We start from the raw sequence: 25,485 nt of genomic DNA, 5'->3' as shown, positions 1-25,485 counted from the left end.
ATCAAGCGAGGTTGTAAAAATTAGTTGAATTCCGAAGTACACTGGTTCTGAACGTTCTAATAGTTTCGTGCAGCTGCATAAGTTAATCGTTGGCAAATTCATATCTCTATGAGGACGAGTGAAGAAACGGAATCTGAAAGAAGATTCGTTTCATCCACTTAATTTTACCATGATTGTTGTTCTTCTGGTATCTCGTACATTTTTGCGTATTACTATGTACAACGTATATATTAAATTCTGAAAATGCATAAAAATCCGCAACCTAGCAATTACCATACATACGCTATACCATGTTACAATATCGCGGTTTTAATAAGAGATTGCAAGCGAACATTTTAAATATCAATTTTGCGAATAATAAGACATTTTCATCGTAGGACCACTTAAGGCTTGTCATCTTAATTTCGCTCCAACAGTACCATTTTTAAAATGATAAGAGATATTCATCTTCTATAGAACAAAGACTATAGATCCGAGATTCCTTCATTCGTTCTCGGAAGCCGAGTTTTCAGCCAGGCCTAGCTCAATTCGCGAATCAATGAACAATCTTGCCAGCGTAGATTCACCGTCCGCGAAACAATCGAGGAAGAAGGATCGGTGCATAGATACGGGCGACGGAATAGATGTCGCGTTTCAGAAGAAAGAACTGTTCTACGTGGCTCACAAGCCTCTCCGTACGCTTCTGCTCGACTGATGTTCATTCCCCTGTGTCCCCTGGGACAATACGATGCGCTCGATTGTTTCACCGGAGATTGTGAAACATGAGAAACTAGCTCAACTACAAGGGACCTGGAAGAAGAAACTTCTCGTGGACGAATAGCTACTGAAAGATAGAAGAATTCTCGCACCCACTGTCACTTTCTCTGTTCTCCGTTTCTCTATCTGCCTTTCTCTGCTTATTCAATTGCAAACAATCCGTCTAGGTACTACGATCAAGATTTTTTTGTACAGCAACGTGCGTGTTCTCTGAACTGAATTATTTCCCTTTCATTAAGTTATCATACGTGAAATCAAACGTGGTCGATGCTCTGCGGGTTTGGCAGAACGGCCAAAGCTCAAAGCATGTTTCAATTTCAGACAAACCGTGTAACTGCGTCACATCTGATCTGGAGTGTCGCTTCAGAAATTGTTTACCGATTGATCTCGGGATCAAAATCGGACCATCGAGGGTAGAATGCTTTAGATCGTGTTAAACGAAGCTTTGCGTGCTTTAGAAATTGTTGCATAGTCAGGCTAACTCCCTGCTTCCTCCGATTGGAACTGTAAATTGCGTTCTCGACAAAGTTCGCACGGTCAACGAGGAACACTTTACTTGAACAAGTTTAATTAAAAATCTGGCGTTAATACAGTTTCACGCTTCATCGGCCGGGCTTCAAATTGATAATACGTAATTGTCCAGTCGACCTGCGTTTTTCCACTAATTAAAAAAAAAAAAAAACGCGAATCGAGTATTTTCTGTGGCTTGACGAACTCGCGAATCAATTCCTTTTTGTGTGTTAAATTCCACAACGTACGAACGAGGTCTCTTCGCGTTTTATTTAAATCAGGAGCGAAACGTATGTAAGTAACGCGAACTGATGGAACATTGAACAAATTATCTGAAACTTCGCCATGTTCAACATTTATTTACGCAATCTCTTCAGAGTTTAATCTGACAAATGCTTTTTTGCATCTATTTTCCTTCCTCGCCTTGTTTTTAATCGTATTATCCTTTCTCTGCCGTGAATATTTTGTGAAAAAAATATAAACTCGTACCTGTTAACGTTCCTCCGGTACCCACGTCCGAAGATATTACCAATATACGCGAGCGAATATTCATCAAGCATTCTGGTTCTAAATTCCGAGAATCCCTCTAACATTCCTGTTAAACAATTTTCTTAACTCCGTTGAACCAGTTTCTGCCAGTTTTCGATTTATTTTCCTTTCCCATCACGACGAAAAAAATATGTTTTCCCATCGATGCTAAACGATTTCCTATTGATAGCGATATGCAAATAGCGGAATTTTTATACGCGCGCACCGGTCATTTTTCATTCACACGGACAAAAGCTCTCCATCTCCCTTTCGCTCCCCGTCGCTCCCTTTCCGTCTACTAAAACGACGAAACTTCCGGTATCTGTCGGACACGAAGATTTAAATATCACCAAAGGATCGAATTGTTTCTCGATCGGGAAATTTCGAGAGTGCAGTCGAACCCGTGACACATTGTTCGCTAATGCAGATTCAATCTAAGGGGCCCGAGCATTATCATGTGAAGCAAATGGCAACGACGCAACATTGTTCCCATGAAAATAGACCAACCCCGAATTCAGCTAATATCTCTCCCCATCTCTTACTTCTTTCAAAGCTGCAAATCACACTCCTACTTACTCTCCTGTCTGAGCTTCGACGTCTTACACTTCATTGCACGGAACAATTGAACTCGTTTTGCGTTGTAAGACACCATTGGTCTTTGATAATAACGAAAGAATGAGACGATCGCGTACTATCGTGTAAGTACAATATCACAATTCTTAAGAATCTATCGCTAATATCCTTTGATCGACATCGAACACTTCATTTTCCAGATATTCCCGCCCTCCACTTCTCCGCGCTGCACGCTCATTAAGCTTCTCAGTTTCTTCTGGTCTCTCTCAGCTCTGAACATTTAGCTTCCTAAACTCAGCAGACTTCGGTCGATCGAAAAATCTCTTTCAATCTCCGCATTCGGGTGAAACGATGACGTAGTGGTAAAAGACGAAACGAAAGAGGAAATTATTCTCGTCGCGTAGGAAACAATTAAAGATTCCTGACGACTCGTCAGAGGCTGGTAGTTGGCTGATCGATTCGAAGGAAATGGAGAAGGTGGTAAAGCGTAGTGGTGGTAAAGCAACGGAAGAAGGGCTGATCGTCTTCCAATTAACGTCACGTTTCCGTAGGGATCGTTATCCTTATCGCGGGCCACTTTCGAACCCGCGATCTAGAAAAAGCCTCACGATCGCGCGTTACAACGGCGAGAAAGTTGAACCACAGCATCGGCTACTTCTTATTCCACTTCCGCTTTGTTTTAGTGCAGCCCGGGGAATCGTAAATGGCGCGGCTGCTTCCAGATGCGGTTGGCCGTCTCTTTCTTCCGGCAAATCCGTGCCACGACAATGGGGGACAATGCAGGATAGGAAAGTTCACCGAGAGAGGCGAACGTTGACTATAAAAAGTACGATAAAGACCAGTAGGAAGTTGCAACTTGGCGTGAATGTCTTTTGCATCCGATGGGAATTTGAATTGACCCGATGCGTGCTGATATTTCCGAAGAATTTTTTTTATTAAAAGAAGAGTATAATAGACTATTTCTGAGCCCCTCAAAAATTTCCATTGACTGACAAAACGCTGAAATGCATTGGTAAGTTATTGAGGAGCGACGGTGGAGTCTAATCCACGAGAAGAATTGGCAAGTTTTCTGATTTACGAAGCCAATAAGGATGTATAACAGAAGAAAAATCCACGAATCCACGAACAATGCACTTATTTTAGTTACTTTTTCTATTTCTTCATTTAGATGATTTCGAAAGATTCCTCTGTGTGATGTTAGGAAAATTGTTTGGAACCGAATAAGATTCATTTACTTTGCAGAAATAAATCTTTTGTACCCGTGAGTATTCTGGTCTGTGATCTTCTCGTTTTGTTTCTCTATACGTTTGCGCGTATCCATATCGATATAAAAACAAATTTTTGAATTACATTTTAAGTTATATAACCAAGCCAGTAGAGTCTTTTCAACGAATAATGAAATTCAACACCAAGATTTCTTAGAAAACACGAAACTGTGATCAAAGCAATTGTTCTTTCCTATATTAAATTGTAAGACAATATAAGTCTTCAGCGTAACTTCGATAGATTCGACGTCGAACTGAGACGTCGAACGTAAGTAGCAACGATTGGCTGTGGAGCAACGACTTCCGGCGGATAATGTCTAATTTTTCAAGCTTCTCGTGCACGCAGCAATTTCCGGAGCAGCTCGATACGAGCTATTTGTCAACGTTTTATCTGGTCCACTTCAAGCGGCGAGTTTAGTTTTTCCACAGGAAGCAAAAAGACAATTTCCCCTGGCTGATTGCATCGTCTATGTTGCTTCAAATACAGGAAATGTTTTTTCTTCGCGAGATATAAAAATGTGTAATTCGCTAATCCGATTGCTGAACCATTCGAAATAATTACCTTTTGCGTTGGATAAAAATTTCGTTTGGCTTAGAACTGGTAAAACATCAAATGTAACTGATGTTAACAATATTACAAAAAATAATTGTTTCTAATTATATCAAATTCGTCATTCGATAAACAAATGGAGCTTATAACAACCGTAAAATATTCGCTAAACAGTTGTAATTAGTTATGCATTTAGAACTTTCTTCTCAATTAGCAACGTTCGCAACGTTCTACGTTGTAATGGAATATTCTTGACGAAAAGTGGCTATTCCTATCAGCGAACTAGAATGTCAATAGAGGATTCAAACGAGGAAACTACCAACTTTGATTATAGGCTTCCGTTACTTTTGTTTCCATGTTAACGGGAATATAGGACAAGAATAAAGTCAATGAACAAAAAGAGCAATAAATTACCAGGCAAGAAGGATATTATTGCTAACTTTCGTTATAATATCTTAGTATTCTGCGTCATGTTAATAGGAATATAGAAAGATAACAGAGGTATTAAACAAAAAGAGCAATGGAAAGACGTAATGCAGGTACCAGCATTAATAGTAACATCTAGGTATTTTTGGTTTGCTGTTACTAGGAGCACAGGATATTAATAGAGGCCTCGTATAAACGAGATCATTATCAGTTATCAGAGTAACTGATAAGAAGACACACAAAGAGTCGCTGATATTACTATGTCCTTTCGTCGTAACGCCTTCCAAATAACAGGATCGCAGAATGTAACTGGAGGTAATGCGATCTGATTACCTTGTTGGTAAGTTAAACGCAAAAGTTAATTGTAATTTTTCTGTCGACTTTACCGTAGTAATCTAATTATTTATTATTAATTCAAAGGAATATGAAAACGAAAATTTCAAAAGGATTAATATTCTTCTTTAATAATAAGAAAAAGTTACCGAATCATTTCTGCGAGTCCAAAGTCCATTCTATTATTCTGCTAATCTATCATTCTATTATACTTTTCTGCTAATCTATCTTAACAATCTCATTAATCACTTTAAAAATAACAACGAAATAAAAAAGACCGGAAGAGAATTGATATCTTTCTCGATGACGCAAAGTCACCGAATCATTTCTCCTCATCCATTCGATCATCCTCACGGTTCTGTCCTCCTTGTACAATTCCACTTTCCACGATGAAGTATCAGCCGGAAGTTATAAATCAGCCGACAGCAGCGTTGACCCAGAAAACCAAACGATTCCCAGTGTCCGGCAATGCTCGAGGTCGCCGGGTAATTTCGTTTTATCTGGCAGACCAATATCTAACTGAAACTGTTCCGCTTTCCTCAGCCCGTTCGACAAATCGAGCGAAGACACGAGATCGTACGTAGCGACGCGACGTGCAGATCTGCCGTGTGGGCAGGATCCTGCCTTTGACCGAAAGTCGGTTTGTATTTCGTGGGTCGAAGGTGAAATATACGAGAGAGCTTATCCAAGGCTCGGCCGTTAATTCATCCTGATATATGGTTGTTCGCGTGATCAATATCCGTATCTCGATAGTCCAACTTTCCCATATAGTTCTCGGTTAATTTGTTTTTCGGGCACTTTCGCGATCGAAAGTCTACTATCATGGCTTTGACTGTCGGCAAACGGTTGCAAGCTCCTCTGACATAATGCTACGTTCGTACATAAACTGAAACCAAACTGCAACTTCTGCTTTCTTGGCTGGTCTTGCTTTTGATAGCACCCATCGGCTTCCTGGTTTATTTGCAACTGACGCTGTACCACTGGAAACTTCGTTCCACTTATGGAGCAGCCATGCTGAAACTGGCTAACATTACCACCCATGGATTCAAGAGCTGGTGAGGCTAAACATTATAGTTCGCGATACGAAAGAAAGTACGGTTATAAAGCGAGAACATAAACGATTCGAAGGAATTAAGCATTCTCTCGAAATTGCTAATTTCCACCGTTGATAAGTCCGTTCTATCTACGAAGAGCCGTAAACCGACACGACTGGGTCACCTCACCGCGATGACTCTGCTAAACTTCCGGTCACAAGTTTCTGACACCGTGTCGTGGAAACTTGGGCTTCACCTTGAGCGAAATTTCGAACGCGCCAGAGCACTGTGAATAGGGAATAAAAGGGTAGGAACAAGAGGTTGACTACCAGGTCGGTGGAAAGAGACCCCCATGTCTGGCCGACGAGCAACCACGGTCCGATAAATAGCGTCCTTTTGATAGTCCTGCGAGCTTTGAACGGTTCCATCGCTTTGTCTAGCCGCTATCAAATGAACTTGAGGGTCCGCGTAATAATTAGGCGACACAGAGGGACAGGGCCTAACTGCTAGTCTCAAAGTGGTCGTTACCGATATCAATGGCACGTTGTCGACGGAGACAAAGCTACGGACGCCTAATCGTTCGATTGGTCAACGAGCTTTCAGAGGAAGGCAAAGCAAGGCATAAATATCGATTCCTACTGCATGTGATCAGTTTCCTCGGTGTAGTTATAATTCTCTTATTGAATACTGCGAAAGGTGACGTCTGATATTACAAGATTCTAACAAGTATTAGAATATAATGTTAGTAACAGAAATAATTGAACGTCTTAAATGTGAAATCACGAGTAAGTTTTTATGATAGTATCTTTACAGTGTCTTAGTCAATACTCTAGAGAATAGAATCTGTTGACACGTATTAGTAGAACATGCATGTCTAACAGGAATAATTGAAGAACAAACGCTGATTTAAAGCAAGTACGTTGCGTGTTTTATGAATGTCACTCACATGGTTTTTGATACGGAACACTTTAATTTAATCGGTTTAATTGAAATCCCAATTATTCGGAACTTTGAACGCGACCAAAAAATCGGTTGTAAATACGAATCATCCGGTGTATCACTGCACAGGTTTATCGCAGTTTACATCATGCATCGGTTCGATGACTGGTTATAGAAAAAATGAAACAAAATAATGTTATATTTATACAGGGTGGTTGGTAACTAGTGGTACAAGCAAAAAGGGGGTGATTCTACGCGAAAAAAGAAGTCGAAAATATACAATAAAAATTTTTTTTTTATTTTTTTTTTTATTTTTTTTTTTTGTAATTTTTCCATTGAGACAACGTTATATAGTATAACGTTATATGGATTAACGTTATAACGTAGTACGTTATATAACATAACGTTATATAGTATAACGTTATAACGTAATACGTTATATGGTATAACGTTATAACGTATTACGTTATGCAGTATAACGTTATATGACATAACGTTCTAACGTAATACGTTATATGGTATAACGTTACATCGTATTACGTTATATAGTATAACGTTATATGGTATAACGTTATAACGTAACACGCTATATGCTATAACGTTATAACATATTACTTTATATAGTATAACGCTCTAACGTATTACGTTATATAGTATAACGTTATACGGTATAACGGTATAACGTATTACGTTATATAACATAACGTTATATGGTATTACGTTATATAGTATAACGTTATACGGTATGACGTTATTACGTATTACGTTATATGCTATAACGTATTACGTTATACATATACATATATATATATGGAAAAGGAATTTCTGGAAAAAATGTAATATAGCCACGAAATTGCCGTTCATCCGACAGAACAAAACTCGACCCATATTTACATTCGTTTTCACAACTTCTGTCTTTTATTGATTCGATAAGTTTGCCTGGAATAAGTGCACAGAAATGTACAGTATCTCATTGAAAGCATCTCCCTCGATGACGAGTCAATAGTTCGTCCGATCGCGGAATGATCGAGGCGATCCTTGTAAAACCGTCGCGGCGCTCCAACTTCTGCTCGTAAAAATGCATCTTGCCCGATTCCGCGAGCTTAAAAAGCGCACGTAACCGTAAACAATAACCGTGTTGTGCATAAATAGCCGGCTAATAACCTAGCAGACAGAAACTTCGATCGAACTTCCATAAAGAAAGTTCTCGCGCAGAACTTTCCCAACGAACCTTCCCTGGTTGCGCGTTTTCTCCGCATTATTGATGAAACGAAGTTTCACCGGCTGATATTCGAGATGTTTTCAAGGCAACCTTTCCCCATCACTCGATCCGCTTGTATTTGATTTCAAGCCCCAACGGAATACGCAAAACTACGCGAAGGACACCTGCCGGTTACATTCTGCTATAGAGGTAAAATCATTCTTCTTTCTTCTCTTTCTATTATATATTTCTAACTTCGCAGCAAAGAAGTTGAGCGCTTTCTCAACCTTCAACTGGCAAAGATAAAGTTCGAACAACCTATATTACACTCCCAGGGCATCATGTTTGATTGATTGTATTGGAAATCTACTTGGAACTTCGTGTTCGCTGACTTTAAATTGTTGTCGAGTTTTTGGTGGAGTAGTGTTGCTTTTATTTCGTTGCTTATATTGTACATGCTTAGCCAACATAGGTACGCTACTTTATGGCCTTACCAGTTGAGGATTCGAGGATAAACGGATAAAAGTTCGTTTAAGCGGAACTATAGAGCTTTTATTTGCTCAGCGAGATGTTCTTCTTGGAAATTTCTGTTCTGATCCATTTCCTTCAAACAGAATTTTCATGAAGTAGTTGAATAAGTACGTATACATGATAGAGCACGCTCTACGCGTCTCTGTCCGTCGAAATGTTCGATAGACGAGATAGTCTGAACAGCTTACAGTGAAAAGTCTCGAAAAACACAGTCACACATCGACACGAACACCGTCACGCGAAGTTACATTTTCACTATACGATTGCGACATAGTTTGCTAAGATCTGGTCGTAATTGAACACATCGAGACCCACGCGATATCGAATAAATTCGAAAATACACTCGTAGTTTCATGATAATACAAACGTTAAAATACCGATCGAATTTTGAGATTCCATTTGTACGCGAGAAAAAGTTAGATAAAAAATCCACTAGCCTAATTCATCATTGTATCCATCGTGCATTTTCATTTTTCGTTGCTCTCGAGATCGTAGCAAACTGAAAATGAGCGACAAAATTTCGTCGGAAGAGATATAACTCGTGCAATCTGCTTTTATTACGTCGACGTATGACACAATACACAGGATAGGGCAATAACTCAGAATATCTCTATCGTTTCAAACAGCCTGGCAAAATTTTTACGTCAAGAGAAATATTATGAAAATGTCTTCTCACAAAGACGCGCCAAGTTTCAAGATTCATTCTCCCATAATACTGCAATTTTACGCCATCCATTTTACAACGATCTATAATATAATATCGAGTAACTAGAAAGTTATCATCCCACCCTGTATTCAACAGATATATATCTCTATATATTTCGAACATTTCTCGATCAGCCGTAACTGTACACATAAACATTCGATGATACTCCTCCTTAATAACTAGAAGGATTAACATATATATAATCTCCACAAGATATAATTACATTTTGCTTGAAAACTTGATAAGAACAGGGACACATCAACATTCGATTAACCACAGTATAAACGGTGCGTCAAACAACATTTTGATTGTATTCTCAGCACAATACTTAACGACTAGACGTATGAATCTTTGGTATGGGTACAATAATAGCATCAAAAATACATATACATGTCGAAAATTGATCGTTTCACCCTAAGTAATCGGAACGCTATCGTATCACAATTTTTGGCGAATGAATAGACAGAGCAAATATGACAATATTGAACACGTTGTGCGTACAACAATAACAGGTAGATCACGTTATCGCGAAGAAGTGAAAAGGTACGACACGTCGAGGATACGCGTCGGTTTTTATCAGACAGAATTTTGTACCGGGGGAAGCGGTTAATGGAAGACGATAGTGTGCGCGTGAATACCAGGAAACAACGCGAATCCTTTTCTCAGAATACAACGATGCACAAGTGTGTAACATACAAGATAGTTCCCTTTTCGCAAATGTATAAGTAAACTATCGACCATTTCGATCAGAAATTTTTCTAATGGAGGTGCACAAACTTTCGAATTTATGTTAGTGCTCCGGAATTGGTACATCCTTGATATTCTACTGTGCACAGTCGTAAGTAGGATATCTTGGAATATTTAAACGACTGGAGATTCGAGTACAAGTCAGTCGTGCAACGTTGTTAGCTGAATAAAGTGCAAGCTCGACGAGGCAAGTTTATTCAGCTACGCTACGCGTAAGAACAGTGTCAGCAGTAGCAGGAAGTACTTGGAGGCGGTGTGTCGCGCTCGTGGCATCGTAACACTCTTTGGTGAGGTAGCAGTGATTTATCCACGGTAGTTTCCATCCTGCGCATCACCCGGTCCAAAAGTATATCAACGGCACGTGCCACGTTCTGGCCCGTAGCTGCACTCGTTTCCAAGTAGACCAAGCTAAAGAGTATAGTTCATTCAGATTCTTTATCTTTCCTGTTAATCTGGATTCTTGCAGTTTACGCTATTTCAGACTTCTGTGTTTTTAAATACAATTTTTCAAATATCGTAAATCGTAGTGAACTTCTCAATATATATTATATATTATATATTATATATTATATATTATATATTATATATTATATATTATATATTATATATATTATTATGTATTATGTATTATGTATTATGTATTATGTATTATTATATATTATATATTATATATTATACATTTATTTACTATATAGGTTATTTATTATATAGAATCTTTGGAAGACTTGAATAGCATAAACCGCAATTTCATCCTACGTAAGTATCATCTCTTCTAATTATACCAATAAAATAATGGAATTGGAAGAAAATATAGGTGACAAACGGATTTAGAAATTATTATGAGAAGGCGTGCAACTCAGATATTCTGTTTGGTTTTCGAGAGAGGAAATAGAAAGGAAAACGATAGAAACAAGGCTGAATGAATCGGATGGCTGATAAAGAACGTAACGAATGACGTGTAGTATGTTATTTACCCATGCTTCTCCGCTAATTCCCGTGCCTTATGTTCACTAACAACCCGTTTGTCTTCGAGATCGGATTTGTTTCCACAGAGAATTATGTCTGGATCTTCGCAATATGCGTGAGTCTACACGTGTACAAATATGAATCAACGATCAAACAAAGAAATCGAGAATCAATGAGAAACAGAAACGTACCACAATGCAAAAGATAAAGAGCTTCCAACTAAATCCGACAATGAGACAATTCTAATCCATCTTCTTACAACAAAAATTCTCAAACACATCAAGATAATATTATGAATAAATAGTTGGAAACTCTTCTTGTTAAAAAATTATTAAAAATATACATTAACGCACTATGTACAACGCTTCTTTATTTCTTCAGTTAGTTCCTACCGCTAAGAAACAGATTACGTTAATGATTCTTTAGGATTTCTTCCTCTTCAAGATCAAAATTTCTTACTTTTTCGGAGGCAGACTTTCCTCATACCCGAAACTCGCGATTTGTCTATTCTTTATCTTCTATAATCGAAAAAAAAAACGATATTTTTCACATAATTTTGCAGATGTCATACGCATTACGTTAATGATTATATCATACATTAATTGCATGGTGCAAATATTCTTATTAATTGAGTAAAATTTTTGCACTTATCTATATGATAAATCTCAATAATTTTTCGATCGAACGATAGTTTGAGCTTTTTACGTATAGGAATGCAAGAAACATATATCAATAAGTTTATTAATTATATGCAAGCTACTATTACTACTACTTTATTTACAATTACTCTCTAGCAAACATACAAAGTAAATCATATTTCATGCTCTAAATTTCCATGCACAATTCATTGAATCTTTTTATTCCCAAATTCAAAATATCTTTACTACAGTATTAATTCACATCATGCAACATATACCAAATGATCATCATACATGAAACCAACTAAGATATTAGTATGCCTAATGGAGATTCTGTTCCATAAATAAATTAACTCAAATCATCGTTCATTGCACAATTTTTACAGTAATAGTATTAATAAATAATGAGTACCCTAAGCTGCTCCAGCCAATTTCTTACTTCAAGAAAGGACAGCTCATTGGTCAGATCAAAAATTAGTAGAAAACCCATGGAATCCCGGTAGAAGGCTGTAGTTAGACTTCTGAACCTGGATATTAATGGCATTGCTACGCTTTCATCAAATCTACCATTACTCTATTATCAAATGTCAATTCCTAAACCTTATTATTATGTCCTTCTTTTATACCATATTAATAAATGTAATTTTTTCATTAAGAATTCTAAGCATTTTATAGGAAACACTAAAAGCCTTGTTTAGTATGAACATTACTATAAAATACAAGTTTTCAAATGAATTATCATAACAAATGTTACCGCTCTTGACCAGCTGTGTCCCACAGCTGCAAATGCACACGTTGAGTTCTACCATTTGCTGTCTGGTATATCTGTAACAGTTAATGACTTTGGCTTGTACATGATAACATATGTATCTTGAAGACATTTACATGTACTTTCATACTTTGACCCACATATTCCAAGATATTTTAAATAAATAAAATTTATATAAAAATCAACAAAGACAACTTGTATTTGGTAATAAGGAAAATAATATAAGTGAATAAGTACTGAATGATGAAACAATCTCTTACCACACGTTTTTCCTTAAAGTCAATGCCAACAGTGGATATAAAACGAGATTCGAACGTGCCATCGGTATATTGATATAGGAAACTAGTTTTACCGACTCCAGAATTTCCGAGGGCTAAGAATTTAATAAGATAATCGTATTCCATCTTTACGTACTGGCGATTAAGAATACACGGTTATCGCACTTCTATCACGGAACTTTGTTAAAACGAACACTTCGATATAAAATTCTATCGATCGTTTTTACCATGACTCAAACTCCGAAAAATAAGAGATTTTGGCACGATTATTCGTATAATCGTTTAATTTCGCGATGATCGGTAGAATCAAAGAGACATGTGCGATGTTAGACACCTGTTGCCTACGTATACAATTTTCAAAAGGTTCGCGCGTTTCGAAACAAAACACTCGGTATGTAATGACGTTTAATATTACGAACTTTACAGTTTCGTAATCGGAGATAAACTGAAGAAATACGTAGAAATCAACACCTTGCTGAAAATTTGCAGACTATACTGAACCTCGTTCACAGTGACGTATGACAGGTGTGCATAGAAAACGCCACGGAACATTGCTGATAATTACAGTATTGCCAAAGTTGATAAAGGAAATTCGAAAAGATATAATTTAACTTGACAAACTACTTACAATACAAAGTACAAATAACTGTTATATTGTAACTGATCTTTATTTTTTAACAATAGAGATTAATTTAAAAAATCGTAAATACACTATTGAAAACAGGTTATAAATATAAAAAAGTATTTCGTTTTCTGTACTTCTACATTCAAGCGAACTATATTTAAGTTTGATATCCTATTATATTTTTTATGTATCACATGTATATAATGGTGCAGAAAACTATTAATTTTTCTAATATAAAATATTTAGTAAATTCTGTAATGTTGGCAGGTATGGTGCATCATGTCTATAGTAACAAGAAAATGAATATTGTTTTCTATATAACAATCTATAAAAATAGCGGAAAAGAATACTAAGTATTCCTCAATACTTTATGATTTATAAAATATATTAATTTTTTTCTATATAAAATTCTAATCATATTTTTACATAACTTTGTATAAAGTACCTTTATCTATATTTGATAATAATTATGTTAATCATTCAGTTATAAAATATGAACGATATCTCCGACAGTAATGATTCCGTCTTCTTTAGTTTCTTTGGTTAAATAAATACCAAACCTCATTTTCCCATGAAATTGTTCTGTGAGTGTACGTAATGGTTCCACTGTCTTTTTACTGGTGGTTTGATCAATGCAAATCATTTGACATCTAGTGCATGGCCCAGTTACCTAATAATATTCATCAATGAAAGAAGTATATAACCTCTATATTTGTTCTTTCAATAAACATACCACAAAACTATTTTTTCCTATATAGACATGTTCCCATTTTGTTTCTTCAAAAGCTTCACAACCGCTTAATATCATGTTTCCCCTAAATCTATGTATAATTGTGTCTTTTTGAAATCCTGTATCAGATATTTTATCACTAAGCCATGATACACTTGCCTTATTTATTACTAAATATTGAGCTTGGCTAGCGAATGATAATTTAGTTTTACTATCCTCTGCAAAAGCAAAATGCAGTTATATATGAGAAAACAGAATCTTTGCAATTTTATGTTATGAAAGATACCTTTCTTTCCATTACCATTATCATTTTGTCTTATAAGCCTCAGATTTGGAAGACCTAATGCTAAACTTAACCATTCAGAAACTTCTGAACCACAATCTATACCTTCTACTTTGTGCCCACAAACTCTACTTTGACATACTGTACCATTTATAGTATTTTTTGGGCTACTATTTAAAGAAATGTTTATAGTAGCCATTTCTGAAATATCCTTCAATCATTAAATTAATCAACACGTAAAAAGATAATCATAATTTTTACCTGGATAATGTAATTGCATGATTCCTCTGTCTTTATATATTATTGGATTTAGTAAACAAAGATTAACATGTTGCTTTTGTGTTAAACAAATACCAGAAGATGTAATAATCATCCACTCTCTATCATATTCTAGACCTTTTGAATTTAAATTCCAAGAACCTATTATTTTATAGGCACCACACGACTTTATTGGATATATGTACAATTGTTCTAAAGTACATTTCTTTTTAGTTGCACTAGTGTCCATTGTGAGTTTAAAAAATGAATTGTCATTAATAAAATGAGTTACTGATTTTTTCATATTCTTTAATTTATCTGTAATTCCATTCATATCATCGTTTGCAACATAGTTTGTTACATCTTTTGTATTTACATCACGTTGATAATATTTTTTGTATAAAGCTCTTTTATAATCTAACCACCACTCTGGAATTTTATTTATTGGTGGCCCATCCACAAAACACTTTTTGATCATAAGTAATAAAGTTTGAACATCCTTGATTGTAGACATGTATCCAAATGAAGCTCTAACAGCACCTGTTGGTTTCCCATTTATTAGATCTGCTGAACCTCCACAAACATATCCAGCCTCATAATTCTGAAGAACTTCCTTATTCGATAATGCTAAGTATCTCTGACATGCACCAGGGTTGCAAAAGCAACCAGTTCTTAGATGTATTTTGAACAAAGCTGCCATATGTAAAATCTCCATGTATCCTATATATTCACCATTGGACCGCATAAGATTAAAAGTAACAATACCCCCTTGTATATTGTGATTATCAAAGGCAGTATCGCAATACAATCTTGCAACTGGTTTCCCATTGGCATGGTGAAGTATTAATAGAGATCTGTGCAGAAACCTTGCAAGTGAGAATACATGCTTTGAAATTTTGTCCATTGTGACAGACGATAATATATCAAAACCATGTTTCAAAGAAATTATAGAGAGAAATGGGATAGTACCATCTTCAAATCTGTAACAGGATGTATATCAGTAAGAAATTAGTTAAGTTTAGAAATAATGATTGATCTCATACCTTTGATGAAGGGTTCTTCTTTTTATATGGAACAATTCAGAGGTCAACGAAACATCTATGGTACCACCACCATAATAAACTTTTTGAAGTGCACTTGCACTATCATTTTTTACTAGTAATGCACCAATTCCAGTAGGATATCCAAACATTTTATAAAAAGATAAACAAACAAAATCTGGTTTGTAGATAGATAGATCTAAGTCATTTGTAGATGCAAAGCTAGCAGCATCAAGTAGGACATACCACTTTGTAGATGTATCAGAAACAACACTAGATAGAATTCCATTATGTACATGTTTAATCCATGTTAAAGGATACTTTAATCCAGAAAAATTACATTGGGCTGAGTAAGCAAACAGTGAATTACTTTTGGTGGAATTATTCTGTTGTTCATAGGAACTCATAGATTTTGAAGAATTGAAAATTTCGAAAGCATTGTTGTGACTCAAACAAGATATCTTTACTCCTTTTTTATTAACAACTTCTCTCATGCCAAGAACTGAAGTATGATTATCTTGTGTATAGATAAAATGCCCTGAATTAGAGGTATCTTCTTTATCCTCGTTAAAGAAGAATGTATCAGCTATTAACTTTAAAGACGCAGTTGCACCCGATGTGAAAATAATACTGTATTCATCAATAGAGGTGTGGAAATGATACAAAATCCTATAAAATTGAAAAATTATTATCATACTTGACAGTATTATTGATTAACAGTATTATTTATCTTCAGAATGTCTTACTGGTATCTCATACGCTCTATAATATCTTGAGTTATATTACTTGCAGTTCCAATGGAATGTGGATTAGCATAAAGAGAATTGTGTAAATCAAATGCAACATTTTTTATTTGCATATCAGAATACAGTGTTGCTCCTGCATGATCCAGGTAACATTCCTCTGAAAGTTAAATAACAGTTAAAGATACTTTTTACTTTACCCTTTACAAAGATACTGTTATCTTCTAATGCAGATTATTGCATGGGAATTATCTGTTTGGATGTATGCCATATGGTGTCATATCTGTAAGAAACGCTAAATGTAAAGATCGTGCAATTTGCTTGCCACTTACCCTTAATTCTTGAAAAATTATTTTCAAAACTTTTCGTAATCTCTTCATCGTATACTGGTGTATACGATAACATCGAATCTATCGTATTTTCCATATCGATTGATCTATAATATGTAGACTACCTAATAGAATCACTGACAAAGCTACATTGTGTATGAGAATGATACTGGACACCGACCATGCAATCTAATAATGATTACTTGACAAGGCTTGTGAATACTGTGCTTCTTAGATTCCAAAGAACTATGACGAAGAATTTCACATAATTGCTGTTGCCCATGACTCATGCATTCCTTTTATATAACGAACTTTTAAAAATCGCGAGTAAATAAGTTGCAACAGCTACATAATCATTATTTACAAAACATGTAAAAAAATACACGATAAGATGTACTAGAACTAGAAGTGAAAGCAAATGAAGAAGCAGAATTGTTTTTTATGTACAGATTTATTCTATCAATAAGATTCTATATTTAAAACGATAATTTTATTCAAAGTTTAGTAGGTGTAATATCAAAAACTTTGGAAAACAGAAAATTCAACGAGTTGATAAGGCAACGATTGAATATACATATGCATGTATATATGAAGATACACACGTGCATACAATTGAGATTATATAACATACAATAGAAAACAGAGTACTTGTTGCAACATACTGCAATGTATATGAAACACAAAACAGAGATGCAGTATATGTTTTAGAATAAGATTAGAGTATTTACCAAAGAATAAAAATATATTCAATTAGTTAAAAAGTGAAAGGAATTTGTGTTAAATTAAATCATTGGAATGTTTCAAGTATATTTAAAGATTAAATTCTCATGTGACGAGGTGGCCGAGTGGTTAAGGCGTTGGACTGCTAATCCAATGTGCTCTGCACGCGTGGGTTCGAATCCCATCCTCGTCGACTTTTTCTGTTTTGTTATATTTTTTAAAATCTTATATCATGTTAATACATTCTTCTTTTTATAGTACATTAGTATATCTTGACAAAAAGTAATAAAATTTAAAAGAAGATATGAGAATTTTTTAAGCAAACACAAATAGATTATGCAGAAAATAGAAATGACAGACGTATTTTTTTATCTTTTTGTACATTATGTATTGCGTAACCTAATATTGGAATAATTATTGTGTAACTGTTTCTTAAATTATCTAGCAAAAATTAATGAAAAGATATGAAACGAAGCAAGATAATTTTGAAACGGCAAGACTATCGAAAACATCTCAGGCTCAACGGAACTTCAGAATCGTCGGAATCGTCTGAATTAATAAATAAAAATGTTCCCAACACTTTTATTAATTTCAAATTTCCACAAACTATATCGAGTACTATTTATCAGGTTAATTACATCTTAATGCAAAGCATATATTTAATTCATTTCTTTCCATAATTCTAATATGATGTATCGCGTCACAAATCCTACAAAAAATTTATCTCCATCAGAAGAATATCTTCAAACGATCACATATCTCATTGAAAATAAATCATTATCGTCTCGCACTTCTATAATCCTCGAGGATATGTATGTCAAATACAAATTGAACAAAGGTTATAAAATAAAGTATTGACGTGGACGCTGGAACCGATCATTCTCGAGAAGACTCGATAAAAATCATTAAATGTTACGACACGCATAAACAAACTACACCTATCGCAGATATTTGCATATTCGTAATAATATACAATAATGATAGTCGCAAAATTGTTCGTAGTGAATAAAAAAAAAAATCCATCAACGTCCAGAGAATAACAGCATGGAACTTCATCGTCGACAAACTCGATGGAACCTCACACATTGAAGAAAACAGAAACACCCATGAGAGATTCCAAGCCACCTTGGTTTACTTTTAAAACGGTCCAGGACTTTTCATTCAAGCGACCTTGCGATCAGGAGATGATGCTGTTCAACGATGTATTTTCTGATTTTTCTCTGTCCGATGTAGGCTATGGTAAAGAGATGAAGAAGCGTATCAGACAGTGGATGGCGAATGAAGGGCGATCTTCGGCAATTACCCTAAGCACGAGCAATCAAACTAAAAGGGGACTCAAACTTCAGTGGAAATCCCGAACAAAGAACGCAAAAAGATAATCAACGGAAAAAAATGGGTCTAAATGACCCATAAAGAGCCAGCCTCTAAGAGAAAAAGTTACTTTGACGATTTCCATTTTCTTTTTGCTATTCTTATATATGAAGAAACATGTAGCGGAACAGGTTGCAATAATGAAGGAATAGAAAGCTCCTTTCTTTTAGCTGTTCCTTTAAGAAGATACTATATATTCGATCTAAATCAAAACTTGAAATTACGTCATGGCGGTCCCATTCGGGGTTGGCAGTGTCACGCCTATTAATTTCTAAACATAGAGCTATTCGCCTCCGGGTCGACATCGGGATAGTAGATTTTATCTGACAATGGCAACAAGATCACCGACACATGGGCAAAAATCGCATGGATCCGGTGAACGTGTATGTCTTTTTATGTCAGTGCCACAATTTGGAGAAAGTGCGTCCTTGGCAGGTTTTACAATATCACGACCCGGCATTGGTATATGTATCACATTACATAAACGAAAGGAAGGCCAGAGTATAAGGGAAAAAAGTTAAACGGCTTATGTGACGTAGCAGTATTCTTTTATGCAATACAGAAAAAGCGAGTAACTCGAAAAAAGATCATTCACGTGAATCAAACAAGTTATTACGTGATGCATATAATTGGCGACATCGGTCAATTCTGCTGGTTAATGAGCCTCAAATAAATTTAATTCGTTAAAACTTATTTTCGTACCCTCTTGCTTCATGAAAACATCTTAATTGGACGAATATTAAATACCAAGCATATGTATATTTAAGTTATGCAAAATTACAAAATAGAAATACGTAAAGTAATCGTGTTTACGTAATTGCCGAAACTTTACCAGATAAATATTGTGTGATATCGTGGAAACGTCAATAAAATCTAATTTCATGATGTGATAAAAACTTTTACGCTGAAGAAGAAGCTTCTTCCTTAACATTATGTTGGAACATAATGTTATGTTTGATACGATTGTTCCGTATGCTTATAAAATTAGTGATCTTAATTGAGTCAAGACCACGCCCGACATTCGACCATGTCCCCCCTTAACCTGGCTATGTTCCACCACTTTCTTAATGGTTCCTTACGAAAAAAAGTGTACCATGATACAATTTCCCTCTCCCTTGATCAGCCATACCCAATCAAATTGGAAACGGTGGCACCCAAAATTCAATTGATCCCCCTGCAAGCTTTGCTGCATATAAATACCGGGCCAAGTTTCGTATTCTGTCAGAGCACAGCTGGTCCTTCACTCAAAAGCAAAATGGCATTCAAGGTAAGCTTCTTCCTTGAACGTCGTCGCTCGTACAACGAGTCGTCGAAGATTTAGGGCCTTGGGTTTAACTTGACAAAGCAGAAAACTTTGTTGAAACTTTAGATCACGTCAATTGGTTTAATCGTTTGCTGTGGATCTTGTGAAAGCTTCAAACCGTTGGGCACAACATAACAAAATATAAATTCTCTACGGGGAAGAATCTTTGTTGAAACTAGAGATCATTTTAATTAGTTTAGTAGTTTAGTATGATCTGACCACTTCCTTTCTTGGAACAGATTTCTTTTTGTTTGTGAAGCATTTTACTATCGTCAATAACTTCGACTAGACAGGGAACATAATTATTACTTCTCATCATGTGATATCTACACGTAATAATAAAATAATTTTCCCGCAGTTCGTAGTACTCGCAGCCTTCCTGGCAGTAGCCAGCGCCGGTGGCCCAGCCGCTTATGACATCGCAGCGTCGTCTGGTGACCACAGCAGCATCGGTTTCAGCCAGGAGTCCACCCAGAAAGGTTTTGCCGGTCAGAACGTGATTTCTTCTTATTCGAAGTCCGACGACTCCGCTCATTCCTTTGTCCGCGTGAGCAGCCACAGCGTCAGCAACGACGGTCTCCTCAACTACGAAATCAGCCATACTCCTATCGTGAAGGCGGCCTACACTGCTCCAGCCTACCTCACGCCGACCGCCGCTCCCCTCATTGCCAAGACATACGCTGCCCCGTACAGCTACAGTGCTCCCTTGGTCACCAAGGCCTACGCCGCCCCATACAGCTACGCAGCCTCAGCTCCTCTGATCGCTAAGACTGCAGTCGCTGCACCAGCTCCTCTTCTGACCAAGACTTACGCCGCACCTCTGTCCTACGCTGCGCCAGCTGCTCATTTGTCCTACGCCGCACCAGCCGCTCATCTGTCCTACGCAGCACCAACCGCTCAGCTGTCCTACGCTGCAGGTGCTCCTCTCCTCGCCAAAAGCTACGGATACGCTGCCCATGCTCCAGTCATTGCCAAGAGCGCCCTGATCGCGCCAGCCCATGGATACACCGCCTCCATCGCCTCAGCACCTCTTCTAACTAAGACTTATGCCGCCACTCCTCTCGCCCATGCATACGCTCCACAGGCTCAATTGATCTCCAAAGCCTACGGATACGAAGCGGCTGCCCCCGTCGTGCACACGGTATTCAACGGTCTCGGTACCAGCTACGCCTGGTAAATCTTTGTGGCCCTATATGTTAAGCCTTTCGGTTTCTTCTTCTTGGATTTCTTCAGTCTTCCGAACAAGATTTTGAATATTTGACGATTCTAAGAAGTACATATCTTTTCTTCAGTGAAGTTCAATTGCGTTATGATTATGACGGTGAATTTTATTGAAGAGGAAGTATCGATGATCAGGATGATTTAACAGGAACGAAAGACTTAACAGAACCGGATTCAAACTTGTAGATAAATGTTTTAACAATTCCGCGCTATCAGGACAGTAGAAATTGATTATATAAATATAAAGGACTCAAATAGATGTATGAATGTTGCGTATAAGTAGGTATAGGTGATATTAATTTTATTTATATTATACACACCAGCTACCTTTATGAAACACATTTAACGAAACACATTTTCGATTCCGAAGGATTTTTCACACATTCAAATAATTGAGAAATAAATTTTCAATTTTCCAATAATACTGTTAATCTATTTTATCCCTTCTCACCGAAGCAAAAGTGACTGCGCAATAATAATTCTGGTCTGATGTTGCTCTAATTTATTTATAAAAGCTATCGAACAGATATCGTTTCCATTTGTTTTTCATTATTCCAATTAAAATAACAAATCATCCGCAGCGATATTAATTACGTTTCCGTAATAAATAAAACGCTATAATTTTAATTGAATGATAAACCTCTGATTTATTTTTATTCAAACGTGAACTATAATTCGCTGTGTTCGTTAAATAAAACGTAATAGGTTTTTTTTTGTTTGTTTCAGCAAATGGAACAGTTGAATCAAGAGCTGAATAATAAATTGTAAAATCCTGCATGTTCAGTGGCCATTCTCTATAGAGAATGATAACAAAAGACCACGAAACAACAATGGAAGTAGAACGTGTTTAAACATCATTGTGAGAAAAGACTTTCCCTATCATGTACTAACTGTAAAATATCTCCGTTCTAAAGTCATCAGAACAATAATTAGCATACAATGGATGATCACTTGACAATCGGGTTGTACGAAATCGAGGGCAAATTTTATAGAATTCCGCTTTTATGAAGTAACCGATTTCTGGCACATCTATTTCTGGAAACAGTAGAAAATCCATTTTTTTATGTATTACACATAATCCTCTTGAATAGAAGGAATGGCTTTCGTGTTTAAGTTTTATTTATTATGTTTTAACACAAAAAGTATTGTATATATTATTATATCATATTTTAGTAGGCTTCATCAGTGAAATATTTCCGATTCCTTTCGAATTAAACGCGCCACTAGTGATACCACTCTACTTTACACTGAAAATTTCTGCCTAGGGACAATTATCAAGTGTACAACCTGGTGAATCTACATTGCTAAGTATACGCATGCAGCATGTGAGCTTGAATTAGAAATCCTATTATTTTCCAAGAACACGTAATAGTGTAAGATCAGAAAAATGACGAAAATTAAGAAGGTAAAACGTAGAAAGCAATATCGTACGAATGTAAATCGTAAACGATTGCGAAATAAACTGTCCAAGTTACCGACAATACAATGGTAAATATAACCAAAATTTTCATCGTGTTTTATTATGAATATACATAAGTAGACAAAAATAATAAGACAAAATTGTATTTTTCACAGTCCTCAAATAAAAAAATCTTGGGAGGCAGCAAAATCTACGCGAACTAATTTAAACCAAATGGGATTGGCATATGATCCAAATGATGCTTTGAAGATACCAAACTTAAAGAGAGAGCATATTGAAAAAATTTTAAAACAGAAAGATGACAATGTTGATGAGAAATTACAAACTGAAGAGGAAGATGTTGAAATTGCACCAATAAAGGTACATGTGGCACAACAACTCGAGGCAGAGGCAAAGGCACCGAGAAAAAGGAAGTTTATGCTACCAAATAGTCAGGTGTATTTCCTTACTTACTTAATGGATAAGTATGGAGAAGATTACAAGGTAATGTCTTTTGTACAGTAATGTTTTTCATATTGACAAATTGTTTCTTATTATTAAATGAATCATCTAGGCTATGGCACTAGATAAGAAAAATTATTATCAACACACATGGAAGCAAATACGTGCTAAAATTAAAGTATTCAAAGGCATCCCTGAACAATACAATAAATATCTTGAAAACACAAATAAAAGTAACATTAATTAATTTCTTATACTGTTTAGAACAAATATATTCCATTTTTTATACAAATTTGTATATAAAGTATTGCAGTATAAAATGAATATATTAATTAATGCTTTTATTTAGGTAAGTACAAAAACAGACAAGGCAAAATAATACTTATTGTATAAAACCACTGATTTTTTTTATATTATATATATATATTATATGTAATACTATACATTATGAATGAATAAAATAGATTTATGTTCCTAAATACAGTCTCTAAATTTTTATTTTGTATATCAATTACAAAAACTAATGTTGTGTCTATTTTGTATATTTAAAATATAAAAAACATAAGAAAAACATTTGTTGTGAACTAATGAAGGAAATAAATAATTTATTAAATAAATATATATGTATGTATGTTGGAAAAAAGCAGTATAAAAAGTATTGTAAAATTAAATGATTGCAAACATATTGTACTGAGAAAGCCTTATAAATTGTGCACATTTATTCATATCTTTCTTTTAAAACTCGAATTATTCTTTCTTAATAAGATTCTTTCTGGACAAACTGTAGTCACTTTAATTCAGTGAAAAATTGTACAGGATATGCTGAACTAGCCATACTGTTGTTTCCTTCTTTTTTTTCTTAGCCTTCTATTTCTTCTTGTTTTCTTGTATAAAGTATTTTCTAACAGAACAAAGGAGCAGATACACTATCTTTTGCCATATAGAATATTTTTTTCCTAACAGAATCCATAGATGCATGATACCAAGTATACTCGGTTGTTTCTGGTGGCATTTCAGGAAGAGGTCTTGTTTGGCATCCAATTATTTCTACTTTGTGTTTATGTGGAGAAATACTTAATAAATCTAAAGCTTTTTTAACTTCCTCTGGCTTCAAAGCATTAGGACAATCCTAATATTCATACGCAAACATGTTAGACATAGTGGAAACTTTTTGAATAAGTATAATCAAAAATATTTACCTGCTTGTTAGCAATTACTAAAATTGGTATATCATCCATTCTTGCATCACTTAATAATTGTTTCAAAATAGAAGCTGCGGAAGATAATTTGTTTACATCAGAAGCATCTACTACAAATAGTAACAGATCTGTGTCTTGTAAGAAAGCAGTCCAATATTTTCTAGTGGGATCTGAACCTCCAACTAGCAATAAAACATTGAATAATTATACATTTAATAATGTGATCATATTATACGCAAACCTAGAATAATGAGTTTTACATACTATCCCAAACATTGTAAAATAGGACCCCATTTTTTATTTTATATACAGTAGAACCTTCCGTTGGTTTTGGAGGGACAGTGTAAGAAGTTTCATCGCCGTTTGCAACACATATTTGGTTTATAATCGATGTTTTTCCAGCTCCGTCTAAACCTAATAGGAGCACTCGTTTTTCATGAGTATCATCGATCTATAAAAGTAAAGCAATGAAGATTGTTACCGAGTTTTAAACTCAACGAGTAAAAGTATGAACGAAATGAAATTTCTAAATTGGTTTGATACAAAAACGGAACTCTAACCTTAGACACCTCATCAAAACCTTCGTCTATTGCCAGAAGTTCTCGCTTTTTCCAGTATCGGTATGCGATGTACGTGCCGATACACGTACAGCTGATCCAAAAGATCTTTTGACCGTTTCGAAATACATTTCCTATCATTATTTTTGAGTATTGTTTTGTTTAGTGAAAGATTGAAAAGCAGAGCCGACTTTCACAGTTTGGATACCGCGTGCTAGCACGTTGTCTCACGGGTTATCACTTCACCGCATGACATGTATCTCACATCGTTCAAAGGAGATGCGCGTAATCGTAAGATTTGTAACACACATTTATAATATTATTCGTATTTGCGTGAATTTATGACGGACACAGTAAAAATCGTTCAAAAGCGCCAACTTTTTCCCCGTTTATTAATTTGGTACTACTGATAAGATAAAAAAGTTTGGGAATAGAACCAATTTTCCCGTGATGATTTCTGTACTTTACATTTCGCACTCGTGAACAATAATCGTA

At 35.6% G+C, this 25,485-nt stretch overlaps 5 protein-coding genes and 1 non-coding gene across 7 annotated transcripts; 3 read left to right on the top strand and 3 right to left on the bottom strand.

The window, feature by feature from the left end:
- Nucleotides 1-7,803: 7,803 nt before the first annotated feature.
- Nucleotides 7,804-13,307, bottom strand: LOC117235848 (ras-related protein Rab-27A). Its single transcript, XM_033498273.1, has 5 exons — nucleotides 12,733-13,307; nucleotides 12,458-12,528; nucleotides 12,116-12,230; nucleotides 11,074-11,186; nucleotides 7,804-10,507 (listed from the first exon to the last, which is right to left on the bottom strand). Exons 1-5 carry the CDS (start codon nucleotides 12,874-12,876, stop codon nucleotides 10,324-10,326), a joined length of 627 nt encoding a protein of 208 aa, XP_033354164.1. The 5' UTR covers nucleotides 12,877-13,307; the 3' UTR covers nucleotides 7,804-10,323.
- A 162-nt stretch (nucleotides 13,308-13,469) lies between these two features.
- On the bottom strand, nucleotides 13,470-17,332 carry LOC117235846 (molybdenum cofactor sulfurase). 2 transcript variants are annotated; one of them, XM_033498270.1, is made up of 7 exons: nucleotides 16,762-17,332; nucleotides 16,433-16,589; nucleotides 15,690-16,355; nucleotides 14,650-15,626; nucleotides 14,407-14,589; nucleotides 14,109-14,323; nucleotides 13,470-14,045 (listed from the first exon to the last, which is right to left on the bottom strand). In XM_033498270.1, the coding sequence occupies exons 1-7, from the start codon at nucleotides 16,853-16,855 to the stop codon at nucleotides 13,860-13,862; spliced, it is 2,478 nt and encodes an 825-aa protein (XP_033354161.1). In that variant the 5' UTR covers nucleotides 16,856-17,332; the 3' UTR covers nucleotides 13,470-13,859. The 2 variants fall into 2 exon arrangements, with proteins under 2 accessions (XP_033354161.1, XP_033354162.1); XM_033498271.1 differs by lacking the exons at nucleotides 16,433-16,589; nucleotides 16,762-17,332 and having other exon boundaries at nucleotides 15,690-16,203; nucleotides 16,280-16,339.
- Nucleotides 17,333-17,589: 257 nt separating this feature from the next.
- On the top strand, nucleotides 17,590-17,671 carry Trnas-gcu. The gene has a single exon. It is a non-coding gene; the product is annotated as a tRNA-Ser (tRNA).
- Nucleotides 17,672-18,924: 1,253 nt separating this feature from the next.
- LOC117235847 (pupal cuticle protein G1A-like) lies at nucleotides 18,925-21,788 on the top strand. Its single transcript, XM_033498272.1, has 2 exons — nucleotides 18,925-20,116; nucleotides 20,511-21,788. The coding sequence occupies exons 1-2, from the start codon at nucleotides 19,877-19,879 to the stop codon at nucleotides 21,327-21,329; spliced, it is 1,059 nt and encodes a 352-aa protein (XP_033354163.1). The 5' UTR covers nucleotides 18,925-19,876; the 3' UTR covers nucleotides 21,330-21,788.
- Nucleotides 21,789-22,666: 878 nt separating this feature from the next.
- On the top strand, nucleotides 22,667-23,704 carry LOC117235857 (nucleolar protein 16). Its single transcript, XM_033498294.1, has 3 exons — nucleotides 22,667-22,861; nucleotides 22,949-23,276; nucleotides 23,347-23,704. The coding sequence occupies exons 1-3, from the start codon at nucleotides 22,761-22,763 to the stop codon at nucleotides 23,479-23,481; spliced, it is 564 nt and encodes a 187-aa protein (XP_033354185.1). The 5' UTR covers nucleotides 22,667-22,760; the 3' UTR covers nucleotides 23,482-23,704.
- A 283-nt stretch (nucleotides 23,705-23,987) lies between these two features.
- On the bottom strand, nucleotides 23,988-25,384 carry LOC117235856 (ADP-ribosylation factor-like protein 3). The gene is made up of 4 exons (XM_033498293.1): nucleotides 24,994-25,384; nucleotides 24,698-24,884; nucleotides 24,434-24,615; nucleotides 23,988-24,363 (listed from the first exon to the last, which is right to left on the bottom strand). The coding sequence occupies exons 1-4, from the start codon at nucleotides 25,129-25,131 to the stop codon at nucleotides 24,136-24,138; spliced, it is 735 nt and encodes a 244-aa protein (XP_033354184.1). The 5' UTR covers nucleotides 25,132-25,384; the 3' UTR covers nucleotides 23,988-24,135.
- Nucleotides 25,385-25,485: the final 101 nt, after the last annotated feature.

The sequence above is a fragment of the Bombus vosnesenskii genome, unplaced genomic scaffold (genome assembly GCF_011952255.1).
Source record: "Bombus vosnesenskii isolate JDL3184/JDL3185 unplaced genomic scaffold, Bvos_JDL3184-5_v1.1 scf7180000013328, whole genome shotgun sequence".
Lineage (NCBI taxonomy): Eukaryota > Metazoa > Arthropoda > Insecta > Hymenoptera > Apidae > Bombus > Bombus vosnesenskii.
This window is presented reverse-complemented; position numbering and strand designations above follow the sequence as displayed.

Bases quoted from the DNA above. Each gene is read 5' to 3' on its own strand.
- LOC117235846 (XM_033498270.1), bottom strand. From the start codon at position 16,855: ATGGAAAATACGATAGATTCGATGTTATCGTATACACCAGTATACGAT. The intron at 16,356-16,432 runs GTAAGACATTCT...TCAATTTTATAG, and splicing joins ATAGAGCGTATGAGATACCA to GATTTTGTATCATTTCCACA. The intron at 14,324-14,406 runs GTAATGGAAAGA...TTGCTTTTGCAG, and splicing joins TATAAGACAAAATGATAATG to AGGATAGTAAAACTAAATTA.
- LOC117235856 (XM_033498293.1), bottom strand. From the start codon at position 25,131: ATGATAGGAAATGTATTTCGAAACGGTCAAAAGATCTTTTGGATCAGC. The intron at 24,885-24,993 runs GTTAGAGTTCCG...TTACTTTTATAG, and splicing joins GTTTTGATGAGGTGTCTAAG to ATCGATGATACTCATGAAAA. The intron at 24,616-24,697 runs GTATGTAAAACT...TTTTATTGCTAG, and splicing joins ATTTTACAATGTTTGGGATA to TTGGAGGTTCAGATCCCACT.
- LOC117235848 (XM_033498273.1), bottom strand. From the start codon at position 12,876: ATGGAATACGATTATCTTATTAAATTCTTAGCCCTCGGAAATTCTGGA. The intron at 12,231-12,457 runs GTAACATTTGTT...ATTAATATCCAG, and splicing joins GACACAGCTGGTCAAGAGCG to GTTCAGAAGTCTAACTACAG. The intron at 11,187-12,115 runs GTACTCATTATT...GTACACGTGTAG, and splicing joins ATTGGCTGGAGCAGCTTAGG to ACTCACGCATATTGCGAAGA.
- LOC117235857 (XM_033498294.1), top strand. From the start codon at position 22,761: ATGACGAAAATTAAGAAGGTAAAACGTAGAAAGCAATATCGTACGAAT. The intron at 22,862-22,948 runs GTAAATATAACC...TATTTTTCACAG, and splicing joins AAGTTACCGACAATACAATG to TCCTCAAATAAAAAAATCTT. The intron at 23,277-23,346 runs GTAATGTCTTTT...TGAATCATCTAG, and splicing joins AGTATGGAGAAGATTACAAG to GCTATGGCACTAGATAAGAA.
- LOC117235847 (XM_033498272.1), top strand. From the start codon at position 19,877: ATGTCCCCCCTTAACCTGGCTATGTTCCACCACTTTCTTAATGGTTCC. The intron at 20,117-20,510 runs GTAAGCTTCTTC...ATTTTCCCGCAG, and splicing joins AAAGCAAAATGGCATTCAAG to TTCGTAGTACTCGCAGCCTT.